Source organism: Bombina bombina, chromosome 3 (genome assembly GCF_027579735.1).
Source record: "Bombina bombina isolate aBomBom1 chromosome 3, aBomBom1.pri, whole genome shotgun sequence".
Taxonomy (NCBI): domain Eukaryota; kingdom Metazoa; phylum Chordata; class Amphibia; order Anura; family Bombinatoridae; genus Bombina; species Bombina bombina.
This window is the reverse complement of record NC_069501.1, coordinates 1292636249-1292663090: the sequence shown is the minus strand read 5'-3', so window position 1 is coordinate 1292663090 and position 26842 is coordinate 1292636249. Positions and strand designations below refer to the sequence as shown.

At 43.4% G+C, this 26842-nt stretch overlaps 1 protein-coding gene across 1 annotated transcript in view; it reads right to left on the bottom strand.

The window, feature by feature from the left end:
- The window catches only part of LOC128652765 (transient receptor potential cation channel subfamily M member 2), a 1288705-nt gene that overhangs the window by 857777 nt on the left and 404086 nt on the right, over positions 1–26842 (bottom strand). Inside the window, exon 4 of the mRNA XM_053705696.1 lies at positions 17122–17364. Coding sequence (XP_053561671.1) covers positions 17122–17364 — 243 coding nt within the window. The remainder of the gene's footprint in view (positions 1–17121; positions 17365–26842) is intronic.

The window sequence follows — 26842 nt, the reverse complement described above, 5'->3', positions numbered from 1 at the left end:
CCTAATCCCACCTCTCTTCCTCTCACACTACTTCCTGCACTTCCTCTCATACTACTTCCTGCAGCCTCCTAATCCCACCTCACTTCCTCTCACACAAATTCCTGCAGCCTCCAAATCCCACCTCACTTCCTCTCACACTACTTCCTGCAGCCTCCTAATCCCACCTCACTTCCTCTCACACAAATTATTGCAGTTTCTAATCTCACCTCTCTTCCTCTCACACTACTTCCTGCAGCCTCCTAATCCCACCTCACTAACTCTCACACTACTTCCTGCAGCCTCCTAAACCCACCTCACTTCCTCTCACACTACTTCCTGCAGCCTCCTAATCCCACCCCATGCAAATTCCTGCAGCCTCCTAATTCCACTTCACTTCCTCTGATACTACTTCCTGGAGCCTCCTAATCTCACCTCACTTCCTCTCACACTACTTCCTGCAGCCTCCTTCCTCTCACACTACTTCCTGCAGCCTCCTAATCCCACCTCACACAAATTCCTGCAGCCTCCTAATTCCACTTCACTTCCTCTCATACTACTTCCTGCAGCCTCCTAATCCCACCTCACTTCCTCTCACACTACTTCCTGCAGCCTCCTAATCCCACCTCACTTCCTCTCACACTATTTCCTGCAGCCTCCTAATCTCACCTCACTTCCTCTTACACTACTTCCTGCAGCCTCCAAATCCCACCTCACTTCCTCTCACACTACTTTCTGCAGCCTCCTAATCCCACCTCACTTCCTCTCACACAAATTATTGCAGTTTTCTAATCTCACCTCACTTCCTCTCACACTACTTCCTGCAGCCTCCTAATCCCACCTCACTAACTCTCACACTACTTCCTGCAGCCTCCTAATCCCACCTCACTTCCTCTCACACTACTTCCTGCAGCCTCCTAATCCCACCTCACGCAAATTCCGGCAGCCTCCTAATTCCACTTCACTTCCTCTGATACTACTTCCTGCAGCCTCCTAATCTCACCTCACTTCCTCTCACACTACTTCCTGCAGCCTCCTTCCTCTCACACTACTTCCTGCAGCCTCCTAATCGCACCTCACACAGATTCCTGCAGCCTCCTAATTCCACTTCACTTCCTCTCATACTACTTCCTGCAGCCTCCTAATCCCACCTCACTTCCTCTCACACTTCTTCCTGCAGCCTCCTAATCCCACCTCCTGAAGCCTCCTAATCCCACCTCTCTTCCTGTCACACTACTTCCTGCACTTCCTCTCATACTACTTCCTGCAGCCTCCTAATCTCACCTCACTTCCTCTCACACTACTTCTTGCAGTCTCCTAATCCCACCTCACTTCCTCTCACACTACTTCCAGCAGCCTCCTAATCCCACCTCACTTCCTCTCACACTACTTCCTGCAGCCTCCTAATCCCACCTCACTTCCTCTCACACTACTTCCTGCAGCCTCCTAATCCCACCCCATGCAAATTCCTGCAGCCTCCTAATTCCACTTCACTTCCTCTGATACTACTTCCTGCAGCCTCCTAATCTCACCTCACTTCCTCTCACACTACTTCCTGCAGCCTCCTTCCTCTCACACTACTTCCTGCAGCCTCCTAATCCCACCTCACTAACTCTCACACTACTTCCTGCAGCCTCCTAATCCCACCTCACTTCCTCTCACACTACTTCCTGCAGCCTCCTTCCTCTCACACTACTTCCTGCACCCTCCTAATCCCACCTCACACAAATTCCTGCAGCCTCCTAATTCCACTTCACTTCCTCTCATACTACTTCCTGCAGCCTCCTAATCCCACCTCACTTCCTCTCAGACTTCTTCCTGCAGTCTTCTAATTCCACCTCCTGAAGCCTCCTTATCCCACCTCACTTCCTCTCACACTACTTCTTGCAGTCTCCTAATCCCACCTCACTTCCTCTCACACTACTTCCAGCAGCCTCCTAATCCCACCTCACTTCCTCTCACACTACTTCCTGCAGTCTCCTAATCCCACCTCACTTCCTCTCACACAAATTATTGCAATTTTCTAATCTCACCTCACTTCCTCTCACACTACTTCCTGCAGCCTCCTAATCCCACCTCACTAACTCTCACACTACTTCCTGCAGCCTCCTAATCCCACCTCACTTCCTCTCACACTACTTACTGCAGCCTCCTAATCCCACCTCACTTCCTCTCACACAAATTCTTGCAGTCTCCAAATCTCACCTCACTTCCTCTCACACTACTTCCTGCAGCCTCCTAATCTCACCTCACTAACTCTCACACTACTTCCTGCAGCCTCCTAATCCCACCTCACTTCCTCTCACACTACTTCCTGCAGCCTCCTAATCCCACCTCACTTCCTCTCACAATACTTCTTGTAGCCTCCTAATCCCACCTCACACAAATTCCTGCAGCCTCCTAATTCCACTTCACTTCCTCTCAGACTACTTCCTGCAGCCTCCTAATCTCACCTCACTTCCTCTCACACTACTTCCTGCAGTCTCCTAATCCCACCTCACTTCCTCTCACACTATTTCCCACAGCCTTTTAATCCCACCTCACTTCCTCTCACACAAATTCTTGCAGTCTCCTAATCTCACCTCACTTCCTCTCACACTACTTCCTGCAGCCTCTAATCTCACCTCACTAACTCTCACAATACTTCTTGTAGCCTCCTAATCCCACCTCACACAAATTCCTGCAGCCTCCTAATTCCACTTCACTTCCTCTCAGACTACTTCCTGCAGCCTCCTAATCTCACCTCACTTCCTCTCACACTACTTCCTGCAGTCTCCTAATCCAACCTCACTTCCTCTCACACTATTTCCTGCAGCCTCCTAATCTCACCTCACTTCCTCTTACACTACTTCCTGCAGCCTCCAAATCCCACCTCACTTCCTCTCACACTGCTTCCTGCAGCCTCCTAATCCCACCTCACTTCCTCTCACACAAATTATTGCAGTTTTCTAATCTCACCTCACTTCCTCTCACACTACTTCCTGCAGCCTCCTAATCCCACCTCACTAACTCTCACACTACTTCCTGCAGCCTCCTAATCCCACCTCACTTCCTATCACACTACTTCCTGCAGCCTCCTAATCCCACCTCACGCAAATTCCTGCAGCCTCCTAATTCCACTTCACTTCCTCTGATACTACTTCCTGCAGCCTCCTAATCTCACCTCACTTCCTCTCACACTACTTCCTGCTGCCTCCTTCCTCTCACACTACTTCCTGCAGCCTCCTAATCCCACCTCACACAAATTCCTGCAGCCTCCTAATTCCACTTCACTTCCTTTCATACTACTTCCTGCAGCCTCCTAATCCCACCTCACTTCCTCTCACACTTCTTCCTGCAGCCTCCTAATCCCACCTCCTGAAGCCTTCTAATCCCACCTCTCTTCCTCTCACACTACTTCCTGCACTTCCTCTCATACTACTTCCTGCAGCCTCCTAATCTCACCTCACTTCCTCTCACACTACTTCTTGCAGTCTCCTAATCCCACCTCACTTCCTCTCACACTACTTCCAGCAGCCTCCTAATCCCACCTCACTTCCTCTCACACTACTTCCTGCAGCCTCCTAATCCCACCTCACTTCCTCTCACACAAATTCCTGCAGCCTCCTAATCTCACCTCACTTCCTCTCACACTACTTCCTGCAGCCTCCTAATCCCACCTCACTTCCTCTCACACAAATTATTGCAGTTTTCTAATCTCACCTCACTTCCTCTCACACTACTTCCTGCAGCCTCCTTCCTCTCACACTACTTCCTGCAGCCTCCTAATCCCACCTCACACAAATTCCTGCAGCCTCCTAATTCCACTTCACTTCCTCTCATACTACTTCCTGCAGCCTCCTAATCCCACCTCACTTCCTCTCACACTTCTTCCTGCAGCCTCCTAATCACACCTCCTGAAGCCTCCTAATCCCACCTCTCTTCCTCTCACACTACTTCCTGCACTTCCTCTCATACTACTTCCTGCAGCCTCCTAATCCCACCTCACTTCCTCTCACACAAATTCCTGCAGCCTCCAAATCCCACCTCACTTCCTCTCACACTACTTCCTGCAGCCTCCTAATCCCACCTCACTTCCTCTCACACAAATTATTGCAGTTTCTAATCTCACCTCTCTTCCTCTCACACTACTTCCTGCAGCCTCCTAATCCCACCTCACTAACTCTCACACTACTTCCTGCAGCCTCCTAAACCCACCTCACTTCCTCTCACACTACTTCCTGCAGCCTCCTAATCCCACCCCATGCAAATTCCTGCAGCCTCCTAATTCCACTTCACTTCCTCTGATACTACTTCCTGCAGCCTCCTAATCTCACCTCACTTCCTCTCACACTACTTCCTGCAGCCTCCTTCCTCTCACACTACTTCCTGCAGCCTCCTAATCCCACCTCACACAAATTCCTGCAGCCTCCTAATTCCACTTCACTTCCTCTCATACTACTTCCTGCAGCCTCCTAATCCCACCTCACTTCCTCTCACACTACTTCCTGCAGTCTCCTAATCCCACCTCACTTCCTCTCACACTATTTCCTGCAGCCTCCTAATCTCACCTCACTTCCTCTTACACTACTTCCTGCAGCCTCCAAATCCCACCTCACTTCCTCTCACACTACTTTCTGCAGCCTCCTAATCCCACCTCACTTCCTCTCACACAAATTATTGCAGTTTTCTAATCTCACCTCACTTCCTCTCACACTACTTCCTGCAGCCTCCTAATCCCACCTCACTAACTCTCACACTACTTCCTGCAGCCTCCTAATCCCACCTCACTTCCTCTCACACTACTTCCTGCAGCCTCCTAATCCCACCTCACGCAAATTCCGGCAGCCTCCTAATTCCACTTCACTTCCTCTGATACTACTTCCTGCAGCCTCCTAATCTCACCTCACTTCCTCTCACACTACTTCCTGCAGCCTCCTTCCTCTCACACTACTTCCTGCAGCCTCCTAATCCCACCTCACACAGATTCCTGCAGCCTCCTAATTCCACTTCACTTCCTCTCATACTACTTCCTGCAGCCTCCTAATCCCACCTCACTTCCTCTCACACTTCTTCCTGCAGCCTCCTAATCCCACCTCCTAAAGCCTCCTAATCCCACCTCTCTTCCTCTCACACTACTTCCTGCACTTCCTCTCATACTACTTCCTGCAGCCTCCTAACCTCACCTCACTTCCTCTCACACTACTTCTTGCAGTCTCCTAATCCCACCTCACTTCCTCTCACACTACTTCCAGCAGCCTCCTAATCCCACGTCACTTCCTCTCACACTACTTCCTGCAGCCTCCTAATCCCACCTCTCTTCCTCTCACACTACTTCCTGCACTTCCTCTCATACTACTTCCTGCAGCCTCCTAACCTCACCTCACTTCCTCTCACACTACTTCTTGCAGTCTCCTAATCCCACCTCACTTCCTCTCACACTACTTCCAGCAGCCTCCTAATCCCACGTCACTTCCTCTCACACTACTTCCTGCAGCCTCCTAATCCCACCTCACTTCCTCTCACACAAATTTCTGCAGCCTCCAAATCCCACCTCACTTCCTCTCACACTACTTCCTGCAGCCTCCTAATCCCACCTCACTTCCTCTCACACAAATTATTGCAGTTTTCTAATCTCACCTCACTTCCTCTCACACTACTTCCTGCATCCTCCTAATCCCACCTCACTTCCTCTCACACTACTTGCTGCAGCCTCCTAATCCCACCCCATGCAAATTCCTGCACCTACTTCCTGCAGCCTCCTAATCCCACCTCACACAAATTCCTGCAGCCTCCTAATTCCACTTCACTTCCTCTCATACTACTTCCTGCAGCCTCCTAATCCCACCTCACTTCCTCTCACACTTCTTCCTGCAGCCTCCTAATCCCACCTCCTGAAGCCTCCTAATCCCACCTCTCTTCCTCTCACACTACTTCCTGCACTTCCTCTCATACTACTTCCTGCAGCCTCCTAATCTCACTTCACTTCCTCTCACACTACTTCTTGCAGTCTCCTAATCCCACCTCTCTTCCTCTCACACTACTTCCAGCAGCCTCCTAATCCCACCTCACTTCCTCTCACACTACTTCCTGCAGCCTCCTAATCCCACTTCACTTCCTCTCACACTACTTCCTGCAGCCTCCTAATCCCACCTCACCTCGCAATACTTCCTGCAGCCTCCTAATCTCACCTCACTTCCTCTCACACTACTTCCTGCAGCCTCCTAATCTTACCTCACTTCCTCTCACAGTACTTCCTGCAGCCTCCAAATCCCACCTCACTTCCTCTCACACTACTTCCTGCAGCCTCCTAATTCCACTTCACTTCCTCTCAGACTACTTCCTGCAGCCTCCTAATCTCACCTCACTTCCTCTCACACTACTTCCTGCAGTCTCCTAATCCCACCTCACTTCCTCTCACACTATTTCCCACAGCCTTTTAATCCCACCTCACTTCCTCTCACACAAATTCTTGCAGTCTCCTAATCTCACCTCACTTCCGCTCACACTACTTCCTGCAGCCTCTAATCTCACCTCACTAACTCTCACAATACTTCTTGTAGCCTCCTAATCCCAACTCACATAAATTCCTGCAGCCTCCTAATTCCACTTCACTTCCTCTCAGACTACTTCCTGCAGCCTCCTAATCTCACCTCACTTCCTCTCACACTACTTCCTGCAGTCTCCTAATCCCACCTCACTTCCTCTCACACTATTTCCTGCAGCCTCCTAATCTCACCTAACTTCCTCTTACACTACTTCCTGCAGCCTCCAAATCCCACCTCACTTCCTCTCACACTACTTTCTGCAGCCTCCTAATCCCACCTCACTTCCTCTCACACAAATTATTGCAGTTTTCTAATCTCACCTCACTTCCTCTCACACTACTTCCTGCAGCCTCCTAATCCCACCTCACTAACTCTCACACTACTTCCTGCAGCCTCCTAATCCCACCTCACTTCCTCTCACACTACTTCCTGCAGCCTCCTAATCCCACCTCACGCAAATTCCTGCAGCCTCCTAATTCCACTTCACTTCCTCTGATACTACTTCCTGCAGCCTCCTAATCTCACCTCACTTCCTCTCACACTACTTCCTGCAGCCTCCTTCCTCTCAAACTACTTCCTGCAGCCTCCTAATCCCACCTCACACAGATTCCTGCAGCCTGCTAATTCCACTTCACTTCCTCTCATACTACTTCCTGCAGCCTCCTAATCCCACCTCACTTCCTCTCACACTTCTTCCTGCAGCCTCCTAATCCCACCTCCTGAAGCCTCCTAATCCCACCTCTCTTCCTCTCACACTACTTCCTGCACTTCCTCTCATACTACTTCCTGCAGCCTCCTAATCTCACCTCACTTCCTCTCACACTACTTCTTGCAGTCTCCTAATCCCACCTCACTTCCTCTCACACTACTTCCAGCAGCCTCCTAATCCCACGTCACTTCCTCTCACACTACTTCCTGCAGCCTCCTAATCCCACCTCACTTCCTCTCACACAAATTCCTGCAGCCTCCTAATCTCACCTCACTTCCTCTCACACTACCTCCTGCAGCCTCCAAATCCCACCTCACTTCCTCTCACACTACTTCCTGCATCCTCCTAATCCCACCTCACTTCCTCTCACACAAATTATTGCAGTTTTCTAATCTCACCTCACTTCCTCTCACACTACTTCCTGCAGCCTCCTAATCCCACCTCACTAACTCTCACACTACTTCCTGCAGCCTCCTAATCCCACCTCACTTCCTCTCACACTACTTCCTGCAGCCTCCTAATCCCACCCCATGCAAATTCCTGTACCTACTTCCTGCAGCCTCCTAATCCCACCTCACACAAATTCCTGCAGCCTCCTAATTCCACTTCACTTCCTCTCATACTACTTCCTGCAGCCTCCTAATCCCACCTCACTTCCTCTCACACTTCTTCCTGCAGCCTCCTAATCCCACCTCCTGAAGCCTCCTAATCCCACCTCTCTTCCTCTCACACTACTTCCTGCACTTCCTCTCATACTACTTCCTGCAGCCTCCTAATCTCACCTCACTTCCTCTCACACTACTTCTTGCAGTCTCCTAATCCCACCTCACTTCCTCTCACACTACTTCCAGCAGCCTCCTAATCCCACCTCACTTCCTCTCACACTACTTCCTGCAGCCTCCTAATCCCACCTCACTTCCTCTCACACTACTTCCTGCAGCCTCCTAATCCCACCTCACCTCGCAATGCTTCCTGCACCCTCCTAATCTCACCTCACTTCCTCTCACACTACTTCCTGCAGCCTCCTAATCTTACCTCACTTCCTCTCACAGTACTTCCTGCAGCCTCCAAATCCCACCTCACTTCCTCTCACACTACTTCCTGCAGCCTCCTAATCTCACCTCACTTCCTCTCACACTACTTCCTGCAGCCTCCTACCCTAACCTCACTTCCTCTCACACTACTTCCTGCAGCCTCCTAATCTCACCTCACTTCCTCTCACACTACTTCCTGCAGCCTCCTAATCTCACCTCACTAACTCTCACACTACTTCCTGCAGCCTCCTAATCCCACCTCACTTCCTCTCACACTACTTCCTGCAGCCTCCTAATCTCACCTCACTTCCTCTCACAATACTTCTTGTAGCCTCCTAATCCCACCTCACACAAATTCCTGCAGCCTCCTAATTCCACTTCACTTCCTCTTAGACTACTTCCTGCAGCCTCCTAATCTCACCTCACTTCCTCTCACATTACTTCCTGAAGTCTCCTAATCCCACCTCACTTCCTCTTACACTATTTCCCACAGCCTTTTAATCCCACCTTACTTCCTCTCACACACATTCTTGCAGTCTCCTAATCTCACCTCACTTCCTCTCACACTACTTCCTGCAGCCTCCTAATCTCACCTCACTAACTCTCACAATACTTCTTGTAGCCTCCTAATCCCACCTCACACAAATTCCTGCAGCCTCCTAATTCCACTTCACTTCCTCTCAGACTACTTCCTGCAGCCTCCTAATCTCACCTCACTTCCTCTCACACTACTTCCTGCAGCCTCCTAATCCCACCTCACTTCCTCTCACACTACTTCCTGCAGCCTCCTAATCCCACCTCACTTCCTCTCACACAAATTCTTACAGTCTCCTAATCTCACCTCACTTCCTCTCACACTACTTCCTGCAGCCTCCTAATCTCACCTCACTAACTCTCACACTACTTCCTGCAGCCTCCTAATCTCACCTCACTTCCTCTCACACTACTTCCTGCAGCCTCCTAATCTCACCTCACTTCCTCTCACACTACTTCCTGCAGCCTCCTAATCTCACCTCACTTCCTCTCACACTACTTCCTGCAGCCTCCTAATCCCACCTCACACAAATTCCTGCAGCCTCCTAATTCCACTTCACTTCCTCTGATACTACTTCCTGCAGCCTTCTAATCTCACCTCACTTCCTCTCACACTACTTCCTGCAGCCTCCTAATCCCACCTCACATCCACTCACACAAATTTATGCAGCCTCCTAATCCCACCTCACTTCCTCTCTCACTACTTCCTGCAGCCTCCTAATCCCACCTCACTTCCTCTCACACTACTTTCTGCAGCCTCCTAATCCCACCTCACTTCCTCTCACACTACTTCCTGCAGCCTCCTAATCTCACCTCACTTCCTCTCACACTACTTCCTGCAGCCTCCTAATCTCACCTCACTTCCACTCACACTACTTCCTGCATCTTCCTAATCCCATGTCACTTCCTCTCACACTACTTCCTGCAGCCTCCTAATCCCACCTCACTTCCTCTCACACTACTTCCTGCACTTCCTCTCACACTACTTCCTGCAGCCTCCTAATCCCATGTCACTTCCTCTCACACTACTTCCTGCAGCCTCCTAATCCCACCTCACTTCCTCTCACACTACTTCCTGCACTTCCTCTCACACTACTTCCTGCAGCCTCCTAATCCCACCTCACACAAATTCCTGCAGCCTCCTAATTCCACTTCACTTCCTCTCATACTACTTCCTGCAGCCTCCTAATCCCACCTCACTTCCTCTCACACTTCTTCCTGCAGCCTCCTAATCCCACCTCCTGAAGCCTCCTAATCCCACCTCTCTTCCTCTCACACTACTTCCTGCACTTCCTCTCATACTACTTCCTGCAGCCTCCTAATCTCACCTCACTTCCTCTCACACTACTTCTTGCAGTCTCCTAATCCCACCTCACTTCCTCTCACACTACTTCCAGTAGCCTCCTAATCCCACCTCACTTCCTCTCACACTACTTCCTGCAGCCTCCTAATCCCACCTCACTTCCTCTCACACTACTTCCTGCAGCCTCCTAATCCCACCTCACCTCGCAATGCTTCCTGCACCCTCCTAATCTCACCTCACTTCCTCTCACACTACTTCCTGCAGCCTCCTAATCTTACCTCACTTCCTCTCACAGTACTTCCTGCAGCCTCCAAATCCCACCTCACTTCCTCTCACACTACTTCCTGCAGCCTCCTAATCTCACCTCACTTCCTCTCACACTACTTCCTGCAGCCTCCTACCCTAACCTCACTTCCTCTCACACTACTTCCTGCAGCCTCCTAATCTCACCTCACTTCCTCTCACACTACTTCCTGCAGCCTCCTAATCTCACCTCACTAACTCTCACACTACTTCCTGCAGCCTCCTAATCCCACCTCACTTCCTCTCACACTACTTCCTGCAGCCTCCTAATCTCACCTCACTTCCTCTCACAATACTTCTTGTAGCCTCCTAATCCCACCTCACACAAATTCCTGCAGCCTCCTAATTCCACTTCACTTCCTCTTAGACTACTTCCTGCAGCCTCCTAATCTCACCTCACTTCCTCTCACATTACTTCCTGAAGTCTCCTAATCCCACCTCACTTCCTCTTACACTATTTCCCACAGCCTTTTAATCCCACCTCACTTCCTCTCACACACATTCTTGCAGTCTCCTAATCTCACCTCACTTCCTCTCACACTACTTCCTGCAGCCTCCTAATCTCACCTCACTAACTCTCACAATACTTCTTGTAGCCTCCTAATCCCACCTCACACAAATTCCTGCAGCCTCCTAATTCCACTTCACTTCCTCTCAGACTACTTCCTGCAGCCTCCTAATCTCACCTCACTTCCTCTCACACTACTTCCTGCAGCCTCCTAATCCCACCTCACTTCCTCTCACACTACTTCCTGCAGCCTCCTAATCCCACCTCACTTCCTCCCACACAAATTCTTACAGTCTCCTAATCTCACCTCACTTCCTCTCACACTACTTCCTGCAGCCTCCTAATCTCACCTCACTAACTCTCACACTACTTCCTGCAGCCTCCTAATCTCACCTCACTTCCTCTCACACTACTTCCTGCAGCCTCCTAATCTCACCTCACTTCCTCTCACACTACTTCCTGCAGCCTCCTAATCTCACCTCACTTCCTCTCACACTACTTCCTGCAGCCTCCTAATCCCACCTCACACAAATTCCTGCAGCCTCCTAATTCCACTTCACTTCCTCTGATACTACTTCCTGCAGCCTCCTAATCTCACCTCACTTCCTCTCACACTACTTCCTGCAGCCTCCTAATCCCACCTCACATCCACTCACACAAATTTATGCAGCCTCCTAATCCCACCTCACTTCCTCTCTCACTACTTCCTGCAGCCTCCTAATCCCACCTCACTTCCTCTCACACTACTTTCTGCAGCCTCCTAATCCCACCTCACTTCCTCTCACACTACTTCCTGCAGCCTCCTACTCTCACCTCACTTCCTCTCACACTACTTCCTGCAGCCTCCTAATCTCACCTCACTTCCTCTCACAGTACTTCCTGCAGCCTCCTAATCCCACCTCACTTCCTCTCACAATACTTCCTGCAGCCTCCTAATCTCACCTCACTTCCTCTCACACTACTTCCTGCAGCCTCCTAATCTCACCTCACTTCCTCTCACACTACTTCCTGCAGCCTCCTAATCTCACCTCACTTCCTCTCACACTACTTCCTGCAGCCTCCTAATCTCACCTCACTTCCTCTCACACTACTTCCTGCAGCCTCCTAATCCCACCTCACTTCCTCTCACAATACTTCCTGCAGCCTCCTAATCTCACCTCACTTCCTCTCACACTACTTCCTGCAGCCTCCTAATCTCACCTCACTTCCTCTCACACTACTTCCTGCATCTTCCTAATCCCATGTCACTTCCTCTCACACTACTTCCTGCAGCCTCCTAATCCCACCTCACTTCCTCTCACACTACTTCCTGCACTTCCTCTCACACTACTTCCTGCAGCCTCCTAATCCCACCTCACTTCCTCTCACACTACTTCCTGCAGCCTCCTAATCCCACCTCACTTCCTCTCACACTACTTCCTGCAGCCTCCTAATCCCACCTCACCTCACAATACTTCCTGCAGCCTCCTAATCTCACCTCACTTCCTCTCACACTACTTCCTGCAGCATCCTAATATCACCTCACTTCCTCTCACACTACTTCCTGCAGCATCCTAATATCACCTCACTTCCTCTCACACTACTTCCTGCAGCCTCCTTATCTCACCTCACTTCCTCTCACACTACTTCCTGCAGCCTCCTAATCCCACCTCACTTCCTCTCACACTACTTCCTGCAGCCTCCTAATCCCACCTCACTTCCTCTCACACTACTTCCTGCAGCCTCCTAATCCCACCTCACCTCGCAATACTTCCTGCAGCCTCCTAATCTCACCTCACTTCCTCTCACACTACTTCCTGCAGCCTCCTAATCTCACCTCACTTCTTTTTTTAGATATTATTTTTGTTTGGGGGGGATTGGTTTTGGGGGTGGTGGGTTTTACTGTAGGGGGGTGTTTGTATTTTTTTTTTACAGGTAAAAGCTGTTATCTTTGGGGCAATGCCATTGGTAGTTTATTGTAGGATAGGGTTTTTTATTTTGATAGGGCTATTAGATTAGGTGTAATTCGTTTTTATTTTTGATAATTTGTTTCTTATTTTTTGTAATTTAGTGTTTGTTTTTTATGTAATTTAGTTATTTTTATTTTTAGTAATTTTAGTGTTAATTTTTTGTGTAATGTTAAGTTTTAGTGTAAGGCAGGTTAAGTTTTATTTCACAGGTAACTTTGTATTTATTTTAACTAGGTAGTTAGTAAATAGTTAATAACTATTTACTAACTAGTCTAAAGTTACAATTATTAACTAAATAATACCTAGTTAAAATAAATACAAACTTAGCTTTAAAATAAAACTAAAACATAAGTAATTTACAATGTAACTATTAGTTATATTGTAGCTAGCTTAGGTATTATTTTACAGGTAAGTTTGTATTTAGTTAATAATTGTAACTTTAGTTTAGCTGTATGTTAATTATGTTAAAGTTAGGGGGTGTTAGGCTTAGGTTTACGTTAGGGTTAGGGTTACGTTAGGGTTAGGTTTAGGGGTTAATGGATTTATTTAGTGATAGTGATGTGGGAGGCCAGAGGTTTAGGGGTTAATAACTTTAGTATAGTGGCGGTGACATCAGGGGCGGCAATTTTGGGGGAGGCAGATTAGGGGTTATTAGTTTTATGTAGGTGGTGGAGATGTTGGGGGCGGCAGATTGGGGGTTAATAACTGTATGTAGGTGGCGGCAATGTTGAGGACGGGCAGATTAGGGGTTGATAACATTAAGTAGGTGGAAGCGATGTCGGGGGCAGCAGATTAGGGGTTAATAGTTTTATGTAGGTGGTGGCGATGTTGGGGGCGGCAGATTAGGGGTTATTAGTTTTATGTAGGTGGTGGAGATGTTGGGGGCGGCAGATTGGGGGTTAATAACTGTATGTAGGTGGCGGCAATGTTGAGGACGGCAGATTAGGGGTTGATAACATTAAGTAGATGGAAGCGATGTCGGGGGCAGCAGATTTGGGGTGTTTAGACTCAGGGTTTATGTTAGGGTGGTTTAAATGTTATTTTTTATTTCCCATAGACATCAATGGCTCTGCTTTATGGAGCTTTTCATTCCGCAATTGCAGGTGTTAGGCTTTTTTTTTGGCCGGCTCTCCCCATTGATGTCTATGGGGAAATAGTGCACGGCACTTCAAAGAAGCGATTGTTTTCGGTGAGGTATGGAGCTCAATACAACCATTTCACCCGCACAAGCCTGCTTTTTTAAAACTCGTAATACCAGTGCTATAGGGAGGTGAAATAACGCCGCTTTTGTGGCGGTCGTTAAAATTCCTATATCGCTCAAAACTCGTATTCTAGCTGTTAGATATTTCTGTCTTTGGTAACTCCAATACAGGTACTATTGAGACTGATCTATACAGAAAGGCTACAGTGGGTAACACCATTCTTGCATACAATTCAGGTCATCCAAGGCATACTATACGTGGCATCCTGAAAGGGCAATATATCAGGGCTAAAAGAAATTGTACCAATGGAAAGAATGGCATAATACAAGCTGATAAAAATCACAGAATGTCTTAAGGAAAGGGGTATGATCAGAAAACCCTAGCTAAAGCAAAAAGGGAAGTAGACCCTATAATAAGGGATAAATTATTACACTACAAGATGAATAAACCACCTGGTGATAGAAATCAAAAACCGAAATTGATTACCGCCTATAGTCTGGAGTATAATGGTGTATGTACGATCATTGAGGAAAGCCTTCCCTTTTTATACACAGATCCAGTACTTAAAGGGATACTAAACCCAATATTTTTCTTTCATGATTCAGATACAGCATACAATTTTAAGCAACTTTCTTATTTACTCCTATTATCAATTTTTCTTTCTTCTCTTGTTATCTTTATTTAAAAAGCAGAATGTGATGCATAGGAGCCGGCCCATTTTTTTTAACCCAGGTTGAGAACCTGGGTTATGCTTGCTTATTGGTGGGAAAATGTTAGCCTCCAATAAACAAGCACTATCCATGGTGCTGAACCTAAAATAGGCTGGCTGCTAAGATTTACATTCCTACTTTTAAAATAAAGATAGCAAGAGAACGGAGAAAAATGGATAATAGGAGTAAATTAGAAAGTTGCTTAAAATTTCATGCTCTATCTGAATTATGAAAGAAAAAAGTTGGGTTTGGTGTCCCTTTAAGAGGGTAGTTAAAGAAGGATGTCAATTTATTTCCAAAAAGGGCAAAACAATAGGTAATTATGTATCACCTTCTAAGCTACCTAGACAAAACAAAACCTGCTGGCTAAAACGCAGAAAAGGATTCTACAGATGTAGATGTAATATATGCAAAACATGCGATTTTGTAGATGAAGGAGTAGATTTTGTCTCCACACATACTCAGTGTACTCACAAAATTAATTTATATAAATTGTGCAACACCACATGTCATACCTATTGACCTCTAGGGGGTGCTCTAAGCAATATGTAGGTAGAACGAAGAGGTCCCTGAAATATCATTTTCTTGAACATGTGCGAATAATAGAGGACCCAGAATCAGACACACCGATTGCGAAACACTTTAGAGAATTTCATAATTCTGATTCAGATCTGCTATCTGTACAGGGTATTAACCATATCCCTGTGTGGAAAAGAAGAGGGAACAAAGAGAATAAACAATATCAGAGAGGGATTTTGGATTTTCGCCCGGAATACCTTGGTACCTCATGGGTTAAATTCTAGAAAGGACATTGATTTGTGTTTATAGTGGTGAATTATTTCTATATGAATTTAAAGTTGAAATGAATTATTATAATATAAGAAATTAACAGAATCTCCCCACTGTATACTCCATTTAGTTATATCTGTTTATTGTACCATATACAACATAGAAAGGTAAGAACAAAATGTACCCGTATACCTTTAAGATGGAAGCCGTAGTCTACTTAAGCTGGAGGAAGCTGCTCTGAACAAAAGATGTCCGCTGTATAGCTTTCCTTATGGCTGTACACTATACATGAATAAACCTCATCTTTTTATCACAAGTGGCTCGTGCTTGGAACGCTTTTTGTCACTATGTTAACCGCGCCTCTTTTGCTATATATTTGCTTGTGTACTGCTGGTATCTAGTTCTTCGACTGCTTGTTGCAGCATACTCAAGTATCCCGAAGCCAAGTGTCTACATTATCTGCTCGCATCTTGTATTATGTCTACAGCAATGCAAGTGTTAACCTTGGCTGCTACATTAATACTTGGCCTGAAAGCTGTGGTGTCCAGCACTCCTTGTTGCAGCATACTTAAGTATCCTGTTTGCATCTGTATGTCTCATTGCTGCATTCCTGTATATGTTCCTGTACCATCTGTCTAAGTATTCTGACTACCAGTTTAAAGTACTGAGTTATCTGTCTATATTATGCTATTTGCCTTTGTGTCCTGCCTGCTTTGAGACTATCTGAACTTTGTTACCTGTCTTGTATTCTGCACAGAGACTCTTGCCTTCAGTCTGCATTGCTAATAATTCTCTTAAATAAACCCTGTAACTTTTAATCTCAGTACCTTGTACTTGTTTCATTATGCCTAGGAGGGGAGACTCACGTAGACACCACACAATTCTAGCTCCAGAAAATGACACCTACGCAAAACAACACCCAACACCTGAACCCGCTACCATGAGGAGCATGACAGCTGCCTCACCTTCTCTTAAACTTCCTATTGCCCCATAATACCACCAGTACCAGATAGGTGCTTCATTTTTGTGAGTGGTAAGTTTGCTGGTAATGAAAAGTACCAACCTGTTCCTACAATGAAAGATGGGTAATTCCTTTTTGTAGCTTACTAGTAACAGAGGACTCAGCCTGTTCCTACAGCATCAGATAGGTACTTCCTGATTGTGAGTGGTCAGTTTGCTGGTAACTGAGAGGACCCAGCCTCTTCCTACAGCAGCAGATAGGTGCTTCCTGTTTGTGAGTGGTCAGTTTGCTGGTAACTGAGAGGACCCAGCCTTTTGCTACAGCAGCAGATAGGTACTTCCTGATTGTGAGTCAGTTTGTTGGGCAAGTGAGAGGAGCCAGCCTGTTCCTACAGCAGCAGATATGTGGTTCCTGTTTAAAGATATCTATTATCCCTCTGTTTGGTACCTACTGCACCATGGGCAACCTTTTGTTCTATTTATTTTATGAATCATCTAATTTTAGACTTCCTGCTGCCACCTCACCAAATACCATATCACCTTTTCTCACAGTTTATGCTACCCCTACTGCAAACTCACCTGGTCACAATATCTGTTGCCTCACTCTGCCATCTTACCTCCTCTCACCATGGTTTGTTCTGAGATGAACTTCTCCAGCTTAGTCCTCAGTGGAATCTCTACTCCATATTTTCCATGTGTCCCATCATCCACCAGGATAAAATGAGTGTGGTTATTATCAAGGCAGCAGAGAGCACCCTGAGAGCCCTCGTCCATGGCATACTGAGCTGGAGCACCACCCTGCAAAGCCATTATGAAAAGGTCAATTCTATCTGTTAGTAAATGAAAAAGTGTCCTCGAGACTGCTCAGTTTTTCCATCATAAATAAAATCTTGTCATTTTTCACCACAGTATAACAATGTGTCAACAAGAAGAGAATAAGGTGAGGGTCATACTAAAAAGGATATGGGGTTGAAAGGACATTACTGAGCAGGGTGTGAGTGTCTCATAGAAGGTTATGGGTAGCCTCAGTGAATAAGATATGGGGATAAGAGTCTCAGTTAGCAGGATATGGGTATGAGAGGGTCTCAGTGAATAGGAATTATGAGGAGAGGGTCTCAGTGAGCAGGATATGGGGTGAGGATCTCAGTAAGATTATGGATAGTCTCAGTGAATAGAATATGGGTAAAAGGGTCTCAATAAGCGGGAGGTATGTGTGTGAGTCTTAGTGAGTAGGATATAAAAGGAGAAGGTCTAAGTGAGCAGGATATGGGGTGAGGGTATCAGTGAGTTGGATATGTAGGTGAGTGGGTCTCAGTGAGTTGGATATGTAGGTGAGTGGGTCTCAATAAGTGGGTCTTATTGAGTTGTATATGTAGGTGAGTGGGTCTCAGTGAGTGGGTCTCAGTGAGTGGGTCTCATTGAGTAGGATATGTAGTTAAGTGGGTCTCAGGATATGTAGGTGAGAGGGCCTCATTGAGTAGGATATGTAGGTGAGAGGGTCTCAGTGAGTAGGATATGAAGGAGAGAGGGTCTCATCGAGTAGGATATGTAGGGGAGAGGGTCTCAGTGAGTAGGATATGTAGGGGAGAGGGTCTCAGTTAATAGGATATGTAGGGGAGAGGGTCTCAGTGAATAGGATATGTAGGGGAGAGGGTCTCAGTGAATAGGATATGTAGGGGAGAGGGTCTCAGTGAATAGGATATATGAGGAGAGGGTCTCAGTGAGCAGGATATGGGGTGAGGATCTCAGTAAGATTATGGATAGTCTCAGTGAATAGAATATGGGTAAAAGGGTCTGAATTAGTGGGAGGTGTGTGTGTGTGTGAGAGAGTGAGTGGTTCTTAGTGAGTAGGGTATAAAAGGAGAAGGTCTAAGTGAGCAGGATATGGGGTGAGGGTCTCAGTGAGTTGTATATGTAGGTGAGTGGGTCTCAGTGAGTTGTATATGTAGGTGAGTGGGTCTCAGTGAGTTGTATATGTAGGTGAGTGAGTCTCAGTGAATTGTATATGTAGGTGAGTGGGTCTCAGTGAGTTGTATAACTTGGCAGGGCCCTCTACCCGTTTGATCCCTATAAATGTTTTGTTGTACTCTGTCTTTGTTAATAGTGCTGCGGAATCTGTTGGCGCTCTAAAAAGAACTAATAATAATAATAATAATAATAATATGTAGGTGAGAGGGTCTTATCGAGTAGGATATGTAGGGAAGAGGGTCTCATCAAGTAGGATATGTAGGGGAGAGGGTCTCAGTGAGTAGGATATGTAGGGGAGAGGGTCTCATCGAGTAGGATATGTAGGGGAGAGGGTCTCATTGAGTAGGATATGTAGGGGAGAGGGTCTCATCAAGAAGGATATGTAGGGGAGAGGGTCTCATCAAGTAGGATATGTAGGGGAGAGGGTCTCAGTGAGTAGGATATGTAGGGGAGAGGGTCTCATCGAGTAGGATATGTAGGGGAGAGGGTCTCATCAAGTAGGATATGTAGGGGAGAGATCTCATCGAGTAGGATATGTAGGGGAGAGGGTCTCAGTGAGTAGGATATGTAGGGGAGAGGGTCTCAGTGAGTAGGATATGTAGGGGAGAGGGTCTCAGAGATGAGGATATGTAGGGGAGAGGGTCTCAGTGAGGAAGATATGTAGGGGAGAGGGTCTCAGTGATGAGTATATGTAGGGGAGAGGGTCTCAGTGAGGAGGATATGTAGGGGAGAGGGTCTCAGTGAGGAGGATATGTAGGGGAGAGGGTCTCAGAGAGGAGGCTATGTAGGGGAGAGGGTGTCAGTGATGAGGATATGTAGAGGAGAGGGTTTCAGTGAGTAGGATATGTAGGGGAGAGGGTCTCAGTGAGTAGGATATGTAGGGGAGAGGGTTTCAGTGAGTAGGATATGTAGGGGAGAGGGTCTCATCAAGTAGGATATGTAGGGGAGAGGGTCTCATCAAGTAGGATATGTAGGGGAGAGGGTCTCAGTGAGTAGGATATGTAGGGGAGAGGGTTTCAGTGAGTAGGATATGTAGGGGAGAGGGTCTCAGTGAGTAGGATATGTAGGGGAGAGGGTCTCAGAGATGAGGATATGTAGGGGAGAGGGTCTCAGTGAGGAGGATATGTAGGGGAGAGGGTCTCAGTGAGGATGATATGTAGGGGAGAGGGTCTCAGTGAGGAGGATATGTAGGGGAGAGGGTCTCAGTGAGTAGGATATGTAGGGGAGAGGGTCTCAGTGAGTAGGATATGTAGGGGAGAGCGTCTCAGTGAGTAGGATATGTAGGGGAGAGGGTCTCAGAGAGGAGGCTATGTAGGGGAGAGGGTCTCAGTGATAAGGATATGTAGGGGAGAGGGTTTCAGTGAGTAGGATATGTAGGGGAGAGGGTCTCAGAGAGGAGGATATGTAGGGGAGAGGGTATCAGTGAGTAGGATATGTAGGGGAGAGGGTCTCAGTGAGTAGGATATGTAGGGGAGAGGGTCTCAGTGAGGAGGATATGTAGGGGAGAGGGTCTCAGTGAGTAGGATATGTAGGGGAGAGGGTCTCAGAGAGGAGGATATGTAGGGGAGAGGGTATCAGTGAGTAGGATATGTAGGGGAGAGGGTCTCAGTGAGTAGGATATGTAGGGGAGAGGGTCTCAGAGAGGAGGATATGTAGGGGAGAGGGTCTCAGTGATGAGGATATGTAGAGGAGAGGGTCTCAGTGATGGTCAGATGCTCAGACATAAATGTTTCAGGCTAAACAGATCCGGTATTGTGCTACACAGACAATGGTCATAGAAATATTAAATCCGCATTACCAATTTCATTTCAAACACTACTAGGTTAGAAAATAACTTTACTTTCAAATTGAAATACAATTACTGACTGCAAGTGGTAGACAACAATTTGTCTTTTGAGTACTGGCATTATCAAGTGCCATCTAAAAACAAACCAAAAATTATTTCAGTCAGAAACATTTTATTACAAATTGAATTATGTGCATCAAAGCTATGAAATGAAATGTAACTAAAACTAAGGAGACTAATTATTCTTTAAGAGATAACAGATGGGAACTTGTTCAGTATGACTAAGGATTTCATTCCTGGAGATAAAATAGGAAACTTAGCTGTTAGTATCTTATAGTATAAGCTCACAGATTTGCATGATGACATTGCTTTACAGATAAAAAGTTTTTGATTGAGGGTAAAAAAAAAATCTAAATATGTTCCATTATCTATAAATGCTGGAATTTAAAAAATGTTCACATTTGTTAACAGTGATGTAGTTGATGTATTTATATAGATCATTTATTAGATAGATATGAAGAAAGAGAGATAGAGATAAAGAAAGATAGAGATAAAAAGAGATAGAGATAAAGAAAGAGAGATAGAGATAAAGAAAGATAGAGATAAAGAAAGACAGAGATAAAGAAAGATAGAGATAAAGAAAGATAGAGATAAAGAGAGATAGAGATGAAGAGAGATAGAGATAAAGAGAGATAGAGATAAAGAAAGAGAGATAGAGATAAAGAAAGAGAGATAGAGATAAAGAGAGATAGAGATAAAGAAAGAGAGATAGAGATAAAGAGAGATAAAGATAAAGAGAGATAGAGATAAAGAGAGATAGAGATAAAGAGAGATAGAGATAAAGAGAGATAGAGATAAAGAAAGAGAGATAGAGATAAAGAGAGATAGAGATAAAGAAAGAGAGATAGAGATAAAGAGAGATAAAGATAAAGAGAGATAGAGATAAAGAGAGATAGAGATAAAGAGAGATAGAGATAAAGAGAGATAGAGATAAAAAAGAGAGATAGAGATAAAGAGAGATAGAGATAAAGAAAGAGAGATAGAGATAAAGAGAGATAGAGATAAAGAAAGAGAGATAGAGATAAAGAAAGAGAGATAGAGATAAAGAAAGAGAGATAGTGATAAAGAAAGAGAGATAGAGATAAAGAGAGATAGAGATAAAGAAAGAGAGATAGTGATAAAGAAAGAGAGATAGAGATAAAGAGAGATAAAGATAAAGAGAGATAGAGATGAAGAGAGATAGAGATAAAGAGAGATAGAGATAAAGAGAGATAAAGATAAAGAAAGATAGAGATAAAGAGAGATAGAGATAAAGAGAGATAGAGATAAAGAGAGATAGAGATAAAGAGAGATAGAGATAAAGAGAGATAGAGATAAAGAAAGAGAGATAGAGATAAAGAGAGATAGAGATAAAGAAAGAGAGATAGAGATAAAGAAAGAGAGATAGAGATAAAGAAAGAGAGATAGAGATAAAGAGAGATAGATAGAGATAAAGAGAGATAGAGATAAAGAAAGAGAGATAGAGATAAAGAGAGATAGAGATAAAGAGAGATAGAGATAAAGAGAGATAGAGATAAAGATAAAGAAAGAGAGATAGAGATAAAGAGAGAGATAGAGATAAAGATAAAGAAAGAGAGATAGAGATAAAGAAAGAGAGATAGAGATAAAGAGAGATAGAGATAAAGAGAGATAGAGATAAAGAAAGAGAGATAGAGATAAAGAAAGAGAGATAGAGATAAAAAAGAGAGATAGAGATAAAGAAAGAGAGATAGAGATAAAGAGAGATAGAGATAAAGAAAGAGAGATAGAGATAAAGAAAGAGAGATAGAGATAAAGAGAGATAGAGATAAAGAAAGAGAGATAGAGATAAGGAAAGAGAGATAGAGATAAAAAAGAGAGATAGAGATAAAGAAAGAGAGATAGAGATAAAGAGAGATAGAGATAAAGAAAGAGAGATAGAGATAAAGAAAGAGAGATAGAGATAAAGAGAGATAGAGATAAAGAAAGAGAGATAGAGATAAGAAAGAGAGATAGAGATAAAAAAGAGAGATAGAGATAAAGAAAGAGAGATAGAGATAAAGAAAGAGAGATAGAGATAAAGAGAGAAAGAGATAAAGAGAGATAGAGATAAAGAAAGAGAGATAGAGATAAAGAGAGATAGAGATAAAGAAAGAGAGATAGAGATAAAGGGAGATAGAGATAAAGAGAGATAGAGATAAAGAGAGATAGAGATAAAGAAAGAGAGATAGAGATAAAGAAAGAGAGATAGAGATAAAGAGAGATAGAGATAAAGATAAAGAAAGAGAGATAGAGATAAAGAGAGAGATAGAGATAAAGAGAGATAGAGATAAAGATAAAGAAAGAGAGATAGAGATAAAGAGAGAGATAGAGATAAAGATAACGAAAGAGAGATAGAGATAAAGAGAGATAGAGATAAAGAGAGATAGAGATAAAGAGAGATAGAGATAAAGAAAGAGAGATAGAGATAAAAAAAGAGAGATAGAGATAAAGAAAGAGAGATATAGATAAAAAAGAGAGATAGAGATAAAGAAAGAGAGATAGAGATAAAGAAAGAGAGATAGAGATAAAGAAAGAGAGATATAGATAAAGAAAGAGAGATAGAGATAAAGAAAGAGAGATATAGATAAAGAGAGATATACATAAAGAAAGAGAGATAGAGATAAAGAAAGAGAGATAGAGATAAAGAAATAGAGATAGAGATAAAGAAAGAGAGATAGAGATAAAGAACGAGAGATATAGATAAAGAAAGAGAGATAAAGATAAAGAGAGATAGAGATAAAGAGAGATAGAGATAAAGAGAGATAGAGATAAAGAGAGATAGAGATAGAGAGATAGAGATAAAGATAAAGAAATAGAGATAGAGATAAAGAAAGAGAGATAGAGATGAAGAAAGAGAGATAGAGATAAAGAAAGAGAGATAGAGATAAAGAAAGAGAGATAGAGATAAAGAGAGATAGAGATAAAGAAAGAGAGATAGAGATAAAGAGAGATAGATATAAAGAAAGAGAGATAGAGATAAAGAGAGATAGAGATAAAGAAAGAGAAATAGAGATAAAGAAAGAGAAATAGAGATAAAGAAAGAGAGATAGAGATAAAGAAAGAGAGAAAGAGATAAAGAAAGAGAGATAGAGATAAAGAGAGATAGAGATAAAGAAAGAGAGATAGAGATAAAGAGAGATAGAGATAAAGAGAGATAGAGATAAAGAGAGATAGAGATAAAGAGAGATAGAGATAAAGAAAGAGAGATAGAGATAAAGAGAGATAGAGATAAAGATAAAGAAAGAGAGATAGAGATAAAGAGAGATAGAGATAAAGATAAAGAAAGAGAGATAGAGATAAAGAGAGATAGAGATAAAGAGAGATAGAGATAAAGAAAGAGAGATAGAGATAAAGAGAGATAGAGATAAAGATAAAGAAAGAGAGATAGAGATAAAGAAAGAGAGATAGAGATAAAGAGATAAAGAGAGAGAGATAGAGATAAAGAAAGAGAGATAGAGATAAAGAGAGATAGAGATAAAGAGAGATAGAGATAAAGAAAGAGAGATAGAGATAAAGAGAGATAGAGATAAAGATAAAGAAAGAGAGATAGAGATAAAGAGAGATAGAGATAAAGAGAGATAGAGATAAAGAAAGAGAGATAGAGATAAAGAAAGAGAGATAGAGATAAAGAGAGATAGAGATAAAGAAAGAGAGATAGAGATAAAGAGAGATAGAGATAAAGAAAGAGAGATAGAGATAAAGAAAGAGAGATAGAGATAAAGAAAGAGAGTGTCAAGGTATTTGAGATATTATTAAATAATATATGGAAGTATATTTATCTTTATTTAATAAATCTGTGGATGTGCACATGGTCTGTAAAACAAAGGATTATTTCTAAGAGATCTCCCACACTCATTATGTAAATTATGCTAAACACACAGGGGGGGGGGGGGAAATGGAACATTTGGCCTGCCCAATTTAATACAGTCACTTGAAAGAGAACAGGATACAGGCCCATATATGGGTTTCCTCCAAGGGAAATGCCGATCCGTCTGAAAAGATGTGAGAGATACAAACATTCTTCAAAGGACTGATAATTAGCACAGATTTTGCTTGCATGGCTCATGCTGTGTGGCTGATAACACAGAGAAAACACAGACAAATGCTAAGGTATGACTCTGAACATACAGCACACAGTGAAGACACATGGCTTACATTATGATTTCAAAACAACTGTATATATTTTAGTGGATATGATATATATATATATATATAATATATATATATATATATATATATATATATATATATATATATTGTTACGGTTGCCTCCAGGCTGGCTGGAAGTTTGGACCGTAGAAAAGGATGCTCCTAGCGCTCACCAAAGGAGCAGCAGCATCGTAGACTCTATAACTGCTGCGTAGCCACCATCAGTAATGCAGACTCTATGAACCACCGCTGCTGGGCTGGTATCTCGCCGTCTGCTCTGCGCCCTGGACCTACGACCAGGCTCCAGTAGGTGAACCTCTTCCTTCTGTAGCCATCCCCGTAGCTAAGGGAGTATGAAAAGCATAGCAATCCCTGTTGTGATTATAGCTGAAGCTGTCCCCTACAAACATGAGTCAAAGCTGCAAGTTAGAGGGTCAGAAATAGGTCTGATGTGCTGGAGCACACAGCCTGCTTTTATTGAGGTTACATGCAAACAGGATATTAGATAGAGACACTCCCTTTGACAGGCCACAACATTACTTCAGCAGATAACATTTTACACACAATAAAACAATGCAGTCCACCTTATCACTACTAGAAGTCTGATTAGACAATGGGAAAGTTTATCACTAAACCTAATTAGAGCTGATCCCAGCAAACTTGTATTTAGAATGATTCTTGAAGCTGAACAAAGTTATCTCTGTAGTTCTGACCGAAGGGTCTGTCACCTAGCACTTAATGGCACACAATGAAACTGAACCAAGTGGGAGAAAGCCAGGGACAAGTCATTTCACAGGTCTGGGGACATAGTCTTAAAGGGGCATTGTTCACCAAAGTCACAATATGTCCCCAGACGGTTCTTAAAGGGCCATACACACCCAATAAAAGTTAATATGTTTTCAGGGGCACAATCTTCCAGGGGCCATAGTCATGTGGAAGGAGGCTGGCAAATAGGCTTCTCCAAAATCCAGGGAAGCAGGGCAATTTTCTATTTAAAGGGCCAGTTACAAATAGCAGTTTGTAACATATATATATATATATATATATATATAGATAGATAGATAGATAGATAGATAGATAGATAGATAGATGTATATGAATATATATATGTATATTTTGAAAGCATTGAATATCTTAACCTCTGTGTTTTTAAATAAATATTTGTGGACCTGGAAATAAATAATTAATGACACTTATTACTTTATTTCAGATGGAGTGTCTGCGTGAGGTGAAATAAGTCATATCATATAAATGTGCAATAAATGTTTATAAAGTTTTAAATACATCTTTTAAAAAGTTACTTTGATATGATATGACTATGAAATATACTTTTTTTTGTTAGGCTAAATGAAATATAAATTATTTTAATATAAATGTTCGATGTATTTGATATTTCATATCAAAATGATCAGAAAATTCATTAAGATATAACTTATCCAAAACAAATATTGTGAATAGTTTGTTGCAGTAAATTATGATAAAATGAATAACCATTTCATAAAATACTGATTTAAGTTGTTTCAAATGTTGCTATGTCTGATTGTAATGATGCCACCTAAGGGCCGATACCGGTATAGCAGTTGAGATTTAACTGCTTAAAGGATGCGTTTCCGTGGTGACCAAGGGCCAATCCGAATAGACTTCCCAGATAACCAATGGGAAGGTCAGCTCCCGTAGTGCCACCCACATGATGTCATCAATGATTGAAAACATATATAAGTAAGCAAAAGAGAAATGGGGAAAGGCTGTTTTAAACTTTGGATGATATCTGCTGCTGGTATTTTAAAACCAATTTAAACAAACTGACTACCTCCTTCTCATTGATTGCAAAAATTACTTATCTGTCTTCTGAGATGACCTAAAGACCGCTACGAATTGGTTCAAAATTGGTGAAGTATATTGTATTTTAAATTGGTAATCATAAGCCTAGGTATTGTTTAAATCTGTATCTGATTTGCTAAGTAAATCATCTGTGCAAGTTCTGATATTGTAAGTTAATTTTGTATTAGGATTGCAGTTAAATAGCAGAACATATATATTATCCTATTGCTTAAATTAGCACTGTAAATCATATTGCTGAATGTTTGTAACCGCTATTTTAGGTCTCATTGTAATATTTTAAATGCAGCTCTGAATGAAAGATTGGGTTTAAAGTAAATTGGCATGAGCTTTGCATAGCAATATTTTAAATAGTTTTTGTTTTAACGCATATAATATTAACTCATATTCTGATCATTCCAATATTTACGTATCAACATGTTCATAGTTATTTACTATAATAAAGAATTCAGATATTTAGATTAATTTTATTGTCTTAGCAAATGTATGGTTTGATTGCAGGTTTAGTTTAAAGGAAGATTGTTGAATATAATCCC